General features: G+C 35.9%; 1 protein-coding gene across 1 annotated transcript; it reads left to right on the top strand.

The window, feature by feature from the left end:
• Positions 1 to 1,624: 1,624 nt before the first annotated feature.
• Positions 1,625 to 3,073, top strand: LOC131154231 (protein SRC2). Its single transcript, XM_058106866.1, has one exon. The coding sequence runs from the start codon at positions 1,900 to 1,902 to the stop codon at positions 2,893 to 2,895; it is 996 nt and encodes a 331-aa protein (XP_057962849.1). The 5' UTR covers positions 1,625 to 1,899; the 3' UTR covers positions 2,896 to 3,073.
• The last annotated feature ends 9,208 nt before the right edge of the window (positions 3,074 to 12,281 follow it).

The raw sequence follows: 12,281 nt of genomic DNA, 5'->3' as shown, positions 1-12,281 counted from the left end.
ATGATCTTGCATTCCTTCAGCCTCTGTTGGACACTCCAATTGAACACATGGATCTCGTTCACTTGAATGTTCATCAACCCAAAACAAGAAAAGAAAAGAAAAGAAAAGGTTCTACACTTCGCGCAGCAAGCAGTCCCAACAGTTCAAATTAGGTCTCATATATTTGCCATTGGGAGATGAGTTATAGTGTAGCAAGGAAAAATCTTAAATTATCGAAATTATTATTTTACTTATTATCAAAATTTTCGTCGCAATCAATTAAGAATTTGTACTTAAACGAATTGATTTTAATAAATAGCTACAAATAAAAATTCACTTTCCAAAACACCATGATCATTTTATTTTAGTTCTAAATAAATATATAGAATAAATTATTAATCGCAAATTCAGATATTAAAGTAATGTAACAACAAATTGGCATAAAACTAAAACTGTAGAATCTAATTTTCAATTTTTTATGAAAACTTACAATAAAATATAAAATGAACGACAAAAAATAAACGCATTGTGACTTTCGTCATAATCTATTTTTTCACTTCATAAAATAAAAAAAATACCAAATAAGCCTAAAGATTATGTTTGAGTTGTAAAATATTTTTTTCTAAGAACATATAACAATCATAAAATTCTTCTTAATCCATCGTAGGGAATAAAGGAAAAAAATTAAAGACTCATTCAAAATTCATCATCGGAATACCTATTTAGCTAGCTATTCTTATCGTGTTCTAAATCTATTTTTATTAATTCATACACAATTTTTAGGAAGAAAGTTTGAAGTTCAAAAGGAAAGTGGTAATGGTGGGTTGGTGGTGTGATTAAAAAAAATTATCTAAACCAGACTTACGACTTATAATGAATAGCTTGCTTAGACAATTTAAAGGAGTCATAATGAACATTTTAGATAAAAATTCGGATGATAAGATTAAGATAATCTACTTTAATTAAGTACGATTTGGTTTTATCCTTTCAAACTACTTGTTAAACTTCATAATACATTTCATATAGTTTTATATGATTTTTTTAAAAGGTTAAAGTAAAATGTGATTCTAACTTTATTTACATCTGTCGGCTCATGTCTCGAGTCTAATAATTTATTACCTAGGTCCAAAGGTAAATAATCGAATCTTAGTATTTGAATTTGATGGCAAACATAAAATAGAAATGCGTAATTTATATGTATACTACTTGCGGCATCTGTCCTGCAACGCTCTCAATAAGTTTTTTTTTTTTTTTAAAGAAATAATTCACAAGTTAAGGAGAGAGAAGGTTTAGTAAAATTAAATGTTTCAATTTAATGTTAACGTGTGAAATTAAAGAAGAAAAATTATAATTGAAAACTAAGTCTTCTTCTTACATTTATCACGTTAGTAATATTCATATTTTTTAAGATATATTTGGAGATAGAAAAGAAAGATAAAATAAATAATTAATATGGGTATTTAAATTTTTAAACATTAATTGGTTGAATAAAATATTATGTGTTTAGAATTGTTTTGAATAGAAAATATGTAAAATATAAAAGGCATTAAAATATGTATTTCACAAAATAATTGAAAAAAATTATTAATGTTTCTCTCAAAAATTACGAAAATTGTTTAAATTAAAAATTAAGAAAAACTAATTAAAAACTGAAAGTAATGATAATATATAAAATTTAGGGGGTAACTGCACGTGAAACGCGCGTTTCCTCAGGAATAGATACTCTCTGTTACGCCATAACGCGTCTAAGCAAAAAAAAGCTCACGCGCTCTCTCCCCCAACCGCGACCGCACGAATCTTCTCCCCCCCTTCGTCGGACGATTATAAACCAAACGGTCCAAACCCCTTCTCCATCTTGCTTCCTTCAATTCCCAATCAATTTCTTTAATTCTTCAATTCTTCAATCCAATTGTTGCAGCCATGGAGCACAGGTCTCTGCAGATCAACGTTATGAACGCCAAGGACATCAAGGACGTTAACCTCTTGACCAAGATGGACGTCTACGTCGTCGTCTCCATCTCCGGCGACTACACCACCCACAAGCAGACCACCCCCGTCGACAAGGACGCCGGCACCAACCCCAAATGGAACCATTCCCTCAATTTCTCCGTCGACGACGCCGCCGCCCACCAGAATCGTTCAACCCTCGTCTTCCTCCTCCGCTCCGACCGCATCTTCGGCGACAGGGACATCGGAGAAGTCCGCGTTCCCGTCAAGGAGCTCATCAACAACCCCGGCAACGACTACAAGAACAGCCGCGTCGTCAGTTACCAGGTCCGGACTCCTTCCGGCAGAGCCAAAGGGACATTGACCTTCTCCTACAAATTAGGCGACAAGATTCAAGCGCCGGTTCCGGCACCGTACCCCAAGAAGATGGGCGAGTCATTGCCCGCGTATCCGGCGTACCCACCTCCGGGATCGGCGATGGAAGCGCAGGCATACCCGCCACCCGTCGGGGCACACCCAGCGTACCCACATCCGGCGATGGCGGCAGAAACGCCTACGCCGGCGACGAAGAAGGTGGAGGAGCCCGTGACGGCGTATCCCGCTCCCGCAGGCGTGAAAATGGCGTACCCACCTCCCGGGGGATATTATGCTCCGCCACCGCCGTCTGGAGCAGCTCCGCCATACGGTGCGCCGCCGCCGGCATACCCGCCGCAAGGCCCGGTTGGATATTATCAGCCGGCTTACGGGTACCCGCCGCAGCAGATGGGGGCGGCGGGCTACGGATACGCCGGAGCACAGCAGCAGCAGCCGCGGAAGAAAAAGGGTGGGAAAGGGAAATTGGGGTTGGGGCTGGGCGCTGGACTGCTCGGGGGATTGCTGATCGGAGATATGATGTCGGACGCGTCGGAGATGGGGGCGTATGATGCAGGGTACGATGCTGGGTTTGATGATGGAGGGTTTGATTTTTAATTATCTTAAATAATTATTCACTTTGGGTGTTGAAGATGGAGATTATATATATATATATATATGTAAGGTGGGGTTTGTTCTTTGTTGTGATTATGAGGAAATCTTTTTTGAGTTTTGTGTTCTTGTAAATCATCGAGGAATGGCATTTTTAATCATGAATAAAGGATGATTTTGTCTATTTAATTGTCCGTTTATTACCTTTGTCAATTCTTGAATTTTGTATTTTTTTTTTTTGAAATTTTGTAGGGTGTTTTGGATAAATTATGCTATAATTTTGGGCACTCGAAATAAATTTTAGAGTTTTAATCTTTAGTAATCTTGTGAAAGCAATGGGAAGGAAACAAAAATTTAATTTTATGAAGAAAGCAAAAGGATTAGTTTTAAAGCACATTTAATTTTTACTTTTAAAAAATTATTGTTATTTTTAGATTGTCAAAATAAATTATTGGTAATTGAAATATCCCTGTATGTAGTATTTTCCGTAGGAAAAAATATTCTTCCTCGATACAATAGAAGAAAGAGTTCAAGAATTGCTAAATATGAGACTATAGAGGCGTATTCAAACGTCAAAAATCGAAAAAAAAAAGTAGACAAATTTTTTTTTCATTCCCGAGAAGTGCATATCTTATCGAGATTTTAGGTTGTATTTAAAATTTAAAAAATATGAGAGAAAAGAAAGGAAAAACAAAGGAAAGTGAGAAAACTAATGAAATGTATATTGAAGCTAATAAAAGTTTAGTTTTATACACCATTAATGTTTTTTGTAATTTTTTTTAATCATAATAGAATCAAATTTTATTTTTAATAATATAAATAAAATTAAAATACAAATAAATTTTCTTCTCATTTTTCTTTCTTTTTAATCAAAATTTTGATCAAAGCGATGTGTGTTATGAAAAGAGAGTAAAATTTATTCCTCACCTTTTAAAAAAATTATTGCTAATTTGTATACACATTTTTCGTTTACACTTGAGTAAAAAAAAAAAAAGGTTTAACTCCTTCAATTGAGAAAAGGTTCCAAAAAATAAAAAAATCCACACAAAAAGAATGAGGTAAGACCTTACCACTTGTGTGTAATTCATAACCTTCGAACTTTAAATATTAAAATATTTAATTTGACTTAAAATAGGAACAAAAATACTCAACTTTCAAAAATTTCAAACGCCTGTGATTTTAAGAATTTTGAAAATCTCTCTTAAGGTTTGTTAAAAAGATACAAACATCTCCTTATATTTTACAAAAAGATAAGTTTTTTGAGGATATATATATATTAAAAAATTTAAAGATACTGTGACATTATTGAAACATTAGGAAGGTTTATAGTATTTTTAAAATCTTAGATAAAGTTTACTATTTATTTATTTATCAAAATCTCAGAAAAGATCGATATCTTTTACCCTTAAAATAATTACAAAAAAAGGAATTGATTGGGTTGCATTAAGTTTGTGAATTTGTTCTAAGTAAATGTCTATTTTGTTCACTTCTTCCCATTTAATACTAAATTTATTGTTTTCTAATAGAATTATTCTATTTCGTAATTTATTTTATATAAATTATTTTAAGTGTATGTAGGCATGTGCATGCTCAAGTGGGCACACAATATTATTTGCAAGTGTGCATGAACATTTCACTTCACATTATTGTATCATTTCCCTCTTTACACGTTAAGTCTAATGTAATTTCTTATGGAGTAATAAAAAAAAGAAAGAAACAAAATTAAAAAAGTTGAGTGTTAGACAAGTTGAATTTTGGTTATGATAGGCAAAATTACAAACATATACATGAACTCATTAGGATATGAATCATTAAACTCAAGATATTATTTTAATTTCATATAGATATTGTAGAGTATCATGAAATTTACATCTAAGTAATTGTGCAAGCTATTCGATTTGATATTGTGATAGTAAATACATAGACAAAAATATGAATTTTGAGGAAATTATAAAAAAAAATAAAAATAAAATAAAAATAATTTAAACCATTTATCTATTAATGAATCTTAAGCATCAAAGCATATAGAGCAAATATGTGGTGATTGTTTTTTTTGTTTTTCGTTTTTTTCGACATCTAGCTTTTTTTGTTTTTTCTGTCCTCTCTCTCGGTGCATGTTAATAGGCAGAGGAAGCGGCCCCACTATATATATATATATATATATATATATATATATATATACATATATAACTTATAGTTTTTTTTTAGGGCCCTCTCTCTCTATGTTAGTCGGCAAAGGATCGAACAAACTTCACGTAGAACATCATTAATTTTTTAATAATTTTGAAATTTCTTTTTCGAAGGAAGAGCTCATGTGAGCCTCACAATTTTTTCCCATTTTGAAGCTTCTCTCTCTCTCTCTCTACATTTTTTAAACTCTTTTCTTATGCAAATTTAGAAAATTAGAAAATAAGGTGCTATTTTCAAATTATTTTAAAAAGTAAAAGTCAAGATTAAAACTATTTTTCATAAGATTACTACTTTTTAGTTTTTTAATACAAATATTGAAAAATTGAAAAATAAGTTGTCATTTTTTTTTTTAAATCTTTCGTATATATATTTCTCCCAAAGAGATAGTCCTCCTGAAAAGGGAATATATTTAAATTTCTTGTCTACATATTTAATTTCCTGAAAAGATAGACCTCTTGAAAAGGCTATGTATTTAATCTCCAGAAGAGATGGTAAATATTTACCTCTCGAAGAGGGTATATTTTTTTAATCTCCCGGAGAGATGTTAAATTCAACCTCCTGAAGAGGTGAAACATTTATTCTCTAGATGAGGTAGTATATTTAACATCCGAAAGATGTGTTAAATTATTACCCAATTTAATATTGAAAAACTAGAATCATATTCCTAAAGAGTACAAATTGAGAAAAATAAAATAACATATTTAAGTACCCCAGAAGGGTGGAAATAATATTATATTATTATCTTATTTCAAATTTTACATTTTGTTTTCTAAAATACCTTATTATTGTTAATTTATTCAGATGTTGAACCTAAGTAAAGTTGAATTTGTTTCCATTGATATCAAAGACAACAATTATTTATCATGGATTCTTGATGTTTGATATCCATCTAAATGCAATGAAACTTGGGAAACACTATTTTAGATGGAAATACTGTATCGATTGCTATAGGATCGTGCAAAAGTTATGATCTTCCTCTGTCATCGTTTAGATGAAAAATTAAAGACTGAACACCTCACTATTAAAGACTCACTTATCCTATGGAAAAAATTAAATGATAGATTTGACCACCAGAAAAATGTGAATTTACCAAATGCTCGATATAAATGGTTGTACCTAAGGTTGCAAGATTTTAAAACAGTCGGTGAATATAACTTAACTTTGCATAAGACTAACTCGAAGTTAAAATTATGTGGTGAAAATATTACTGATGAAGACATGCTAGAAAAAACTCTTACTACTTTCCATCCCATTAATGTGCTCCTGCAGCAGTAATATAGGGAAAGGAAATTTACCAAATTTTTTGAACTTATATCATGTCTTTTTGTCACTGAGCAAAATAATGATCTTTTGATGAAAAATCCCCAAATTCGTCCAATTGGTTCAACCTCATTCCCTAAAGTGAATATGAATACATCTCATGGTCGAGGACGAGATTACAGATATGGTTATGGCCGTGTTCGAAATAATCACTGGCATCAACGTGAGGTTGTAATCCCCCAAAAGAGGGATGAGCCCCAGAACCTAGGCAACATGAAACTGAATGTTACAAATGCGGAGGAAAAGGTCATTGGTCGCATACCCGTCGTATGCCCTAACACTTGGTAAATCTATACCAAGCATCTATAAAAGAAAAAGAAAAGAGTAAAGAGGTTGAAACAAATTTTTTTTAATAATGTTGTTCCAATAGATCTTAAAACTGGACCATCCAACTCTATTTATCTTGATATTGCTGATTTCCTTGTAAATCCAGATGAAAATAATGATATAATATTTTAAGATAGATAGTAAGTAATATTGTATTTTGATTATAAATAAATTGCTGCTATGATCAATTATTGTAATGAGTTTTTAAAATATTTGTTGTAGTGTGAATTGTCTTAAAGTTTTGATCGATTCTAAGATGTCTTTGGAAGAAACTTGCTTAGCTGATAGTGCTACAACGCACACAATTATTCAAGATAGGAAATATTTCCATTACTTGAATATATCTTCAACAAATGTTAATACAATATCGTTACTTTCCTTGATGATTAGAACCGGTTCACTCTGATTTGCGTGGCCCCATGAATATCTAGGCTAGAGGTGGCTTTGAGTATTTCGTTACTTTCATTGATGATTACTCAAGGTATGGGTATATTTATTTGATGTGCCTTAAGTCTGAATGCTTTGAAAAATTCACGGTATTTAAGCAGAAACGGAGAAGCATCAGGGTAAATGTATCAATACACTACGATCTGATTGTGGTGGCGAGTACCTCTAAGGAGAATTTGTGGATTACTTATTAAAGGATGGAATTGAATCCCAGTTGTCTGCACCTAGTATGCCACAACAGAATGGTGTAGCAGAAAGAAGGAATATGACTTTTATGGACATGGTCAGATCTATGATGAGTAATTCAGATTTGCCTAATTCTTTTTTTGGGGCACACACTAAAAATAACAACCTATATTCCTACTTGGTCCCATCTAAGTCAGTACCTACTATACCCACAGAACTGTGGACTGGGCGCAAACCTAGTCTGCGACATGTTCGAATATGGGGTAGTCCAACACACGTGCTAAAAGGGAAAACAGGTAAGTTGGAATCAAGTACAAATGTTTGTTTATTTGTTGGCTACCCTAGAGAAATGAAAGGTGGTTTATTTTATTGTCCTAAGGATCAAAAGGTCATTGTTAGCACCAATGCTCGATTCTTAGAAAATGAACCACAAACCTACAAGTAGGATTGTTCTAGAAGAGTTAAGAGGAGATATACTAGCTATACCAATAGTGCAAGAAGAACCACCACAAGACACAGTTATTGACATCCCATTGCCTCGTCGTAGTGGGAGGAATGTTGTAACTCGAGCTGAGTCTGACCCATCACGTGCAACTACCATTAATACGCCGATTGTACAACCAAGGTAGAATGATGGTGCACAAGGATCAGGATCAACACAGCAAAACGTGCCTCGTTGTTGTGGGAGGGTTGTACACTAGCCTGATCGGTATATATTCTTGGGAGAGTCTTATGATAGGATCCCTGATGAATTGGATATTGAATCCGATAACTACTGTGAAGCACTTCAAGATAAAGATGTATAATTTTGGCTGAAGGCTATGAAATCAGAGATGGAGTCCATGTACTCTAATCAAGTCTGGGATCTTGTAGAGCCACCCGAAGGGATAAAACCCATCGGATGCAAGTGGATCTATAAGAAGAAGAGAGGAGCAGATTGGAGGGTGGAAACCTTCAAGGCTAGGATTGTTGCGAAAGGGTTTACTCAGAAAGTGCACCCCAACCCATCACGTGGGCTCGGGTGCTACTTTAGTGACGTCTGTGTACCTGATACCATCTCAACATATAAAATATGCAGTGGAATAATTAAAACATTCTCCACAATCTATTACCAGATTCTAAATATCAACATACATCCAGGTCTTTCCATACTCATATTAATCTCAATCTAATAAGTCAACAAACTCGGTTCACACGACCATAAATACAAGCCCGAAGGCATACTACAATAACTACTCATATTTGAGTTCTTGAAGACACTCACAAAAGTAACTAAACTAGTCTCCACCCCCTGGATCTCGCTAAACTCGATCTCTGGGATTCCCTGAAAAGATATGTTGTACAATGGGGTGAGACACCTCTCAGTAAGGAAGATTAAGTTAATGATAGTGTGTGGCAGCATGCTTTTCAGTGTATACAAGAATCATACCTCTCTCTTTTACTGAACATAGTATGTATACTCATTTCTCATTTTTCATAACATAAATCAATATTGGAAAATAATTACATCATTATATAAATATACAGATATGCATGAAAGACACTCCCTAGAACTACTTGCCATGTACAAACCCCCGTGGTCAGGGTTGTGCGGCCCGAAGGCTAGACTAAAACTTGGGGGATCAACCCAAGCCAAGTCATCTCCCTGCTTATGCTTCAGCAGCCTTCCGCAAGCTTGCTTATGGGTCTGATTGCATTTCGGTCAATAATCTAGGACCACCCAACACCACTCTCTCATAAATGTGGACGCACACGGTCAAATGGTGAAACTCTTTCTAGCAACGGTACCACGCTCACAACAACTGGGTTCTCAGGGTTCCTAAAGTTTATCATGCAATTTAAGTAATTAAAACTCATTTCATATAATAAACTCTGGCCTCGGCCGTTCAATACAAACTCGAGCCTCGGCTCCCTCATAAAATACAACTCGGGCCTTGGCCCCTTCATAGAATACAACTCGAGCCTTGGCCCCTCTATTACAACTCGGCTCTTAGCCTCTGAATAAAACTCTATTATTTTATAAATCATGGTCTCGCGTCATTTAATACAACCTTGGGCCTCGGCCCTTTTTGTCACAACTCGGCTCTCAGCCTCTCACAAAAAACCCTGCATTTCTCAAAACAATTTCAGTAAATTTCGCAAATAGTTTAGTATTACACAAACATACCCATTCTGGTATTTCCATAATTCTCAAAATAATATTCACCTGCCACACAGTTTTCCACATTAAAACATAACTCGTAGGCAACCATGAAACATTGTATAAATGGTTTGTAGAATCAAATTGAACTTTCCACCGTTCATTTCTACTCCAAATATCATATCGTATATCCTAGGTTAAAAAACGAGCCTTTTAAACAGAATGATTGAAAACATAACATACTCACTCCACAATCATTTCTATTGGTTCAAAATCATTAAAACACTGCATTAAACATAATCCCCTTACCTATTTCCTGAAATAAGCCGAACGCTCAAAAATCCAAATCCCGACTTTTCACGAAAACAAGAATCTGCTCCGCTAGTACTGTAGACCTTAGCTCCCTGATCCTCGCAGAAACTTCCGATCGTCCAAACAGGCGATGAACGGCGAAGAACTCGAGAGTGATAAAGAGAACTCGTCGATTCTAGAGAGAGAGAGAGAGAGAGAGAGAATTTTGGGTTTCTTAACCCTTAAGCAACGAAAAATCCTATTTATAGGCCTTTTGACCCGGTTAAATTCGTTGACGAATTGGTCCTTTGTCGACGAACCATAGAAGAATGTTCATCGACAAACCTCCTCCTTTGTTAACGAATCCAAGTCTAATATTTTTCCCTGTCGGTCGGGATCTCTTCGTCGACAAGATTCTGAATTTCGACGACGAAGCCCTGAAGGACCTTCGTTGACGAGAACAGTGACCTCGTCGATGAAGCCTTCAGAAATCCCTTTTTATCCTTTTCTTATTTTACGGGTTCAGGTCTTTACAATCTCCCCTCCTTATAAGAATTTCATCCTCAAAATTCGTTAACTGATAGCGAACGTACTCTCGCTTACAACTCAACTCTACAGAAAAGTCGGCAGCCACCCACATAATGACTTTGGCCCAAGTTTATTACATACCCTGGCTATGGCAGAGGAATACCGTGGATACAACATAAAGTCTCTTTAAATCACACTCTCATAGTAACCTCTCTCTCACATACATGAAAGTAACTAGTAACCACACAACCTACCTTACCTGTCTGGAGCTAACCCTCTCCAAAGAGCTATGGGTACTTCTGGCGTATCTCAACCTATAACTCGCAAGAAGCCTCCTTTACTGCGTGGTTAATTTTACTAAAGGTATCTCCTTAGTACACAACTATTGTACCTTATGGTACAGAATCTGAATCGATACCTCCTCATATAATAATGCGTCCCCGATCTCTAGAGGTTCATATTTGAGCACGTGCAAAGGGTCTGACACGTACTTCCTTAGCACGGATACGTGAAACACGTTATGAACTCTGGATAGTGCTAGGGGCAACTGGACCTATCCTCTCCAGGATCTCAAATGACCCAATGTATCGAGGGCTCAACTTCCCTTTCTTCCCAAATCTCATCACCTCTTTCATCGGGGCAATCTTCAGGAATATCTTATATCTGATCTCAAATTCTAACTCCCGTCAGCAAGTATCCGCATAACTCTTTTACCGACTCTGAGCTGCTCTAACCCTCTCTTTGATAATCTCGACCTTTATAGAGGCCTACTGGATCAATTCCAGTCCCAACAATTGCCGCTCTCCTACCTCATCCCAGTATAATGGAGATCGACACCAGGGATCATACAATACCTCATATGTTGTCATTTCTATACTGGCCTGATAGTTATTATTATATGCAAACTCCACGAGCGGTAGATACTGAGTCCAACTATCCTCAAAGTCTAGCACACACGACTGCAACATATCTTCTAAGGTCTGAATGGTCCTCTTTGATTGTCCATTCGTCTGCAGGTGAAACAAGGTGCTGTAAGTGAGTTGCAATCCCAAGGCATTCTGCAAACCCTTCCAGAATCAAAAGGTAAATTGTGGGTCTCAGTATGAAACTATAGAAATAGGGACACTATGGAGCCGTACTATCTCTTGCACATATAACTCTACTAGCCTATTCATGGAATAGCTGACTCTGATAGGAATTAAGTGTGCAGTCTTTGTTAGCCGATCCACTATAACCTAGATTACATTATGCCCATGCATCGCTTCAGGTAACCCCAATACAAAATCCATCGAGATGTGCTCCCACTTCCACTTAGGAATGTCAAGTGGCTGTAGTGGTCCTGCTGGCCTTTGGTGTTCTGCCTTAACCTACTAACATGTCAGCCATTGCTCGACAAATTTATCAATTTTCCTCTTTATATTACTCCACCAGAATGATTCCCACAAGTCTCTATACATCTTTGTACTTCTTGGATGAACAGTATAGAGAGAGCGATGAGCCTCCTCTAGAATGACCCATTTAATATTGGCGTCATTCGGTACACAAATCCGGGTATGGAATCTCAACATCCCATCAACAAAGACATTGAAATCCGGCTTCAATCCATTATGCACTCCTTCCATGACCTCTACCAGCTCCACGTCTTCTTTCTGAGCTATCTTGATTCTCTCTCGCAAGGTTGGCTGAACAACTGAACTAGCAATGAACGCCTATGGATCTTCGTTCACCAACTCTACTCCAAACCTCTCTAGATCCATCACGATATGATGTTGTAGAACAACTACTGAAACCGACACACTCACTGACTTCCAACTCAAAGCATCAGCTACCACATTAGCTTTTCCTAAGTGGTAACTAATGGTGCAGTCATAATCCTTAATCAGCTTGAGCCATCTACATTGCCTCATATTCAGCTCCTTCTGGGTAAAGAAGTATTTGAAGCTTTTATGGTCAGTGAAGATCT

Source organism: Malania oleifera, chromosome 4 (genome assembly GCF_029873635.1).
Source record: "Malania oleifera isolate guangnan ecotype guangnan chromosome 4, ASM2987363v1, whole genome shotgun sequence".
Taxonomy (NCBI): Eukaryota; Viridiplantae; Streptophyta; class Magnoliopsida; order Santalales; family Ximeniaceae; genus Malania; species Malania oleifera.
Note: the sequence above shows the minus strand (reverse complement) of the source record. Positions and strands in the feature narration are given on the sequence as shown.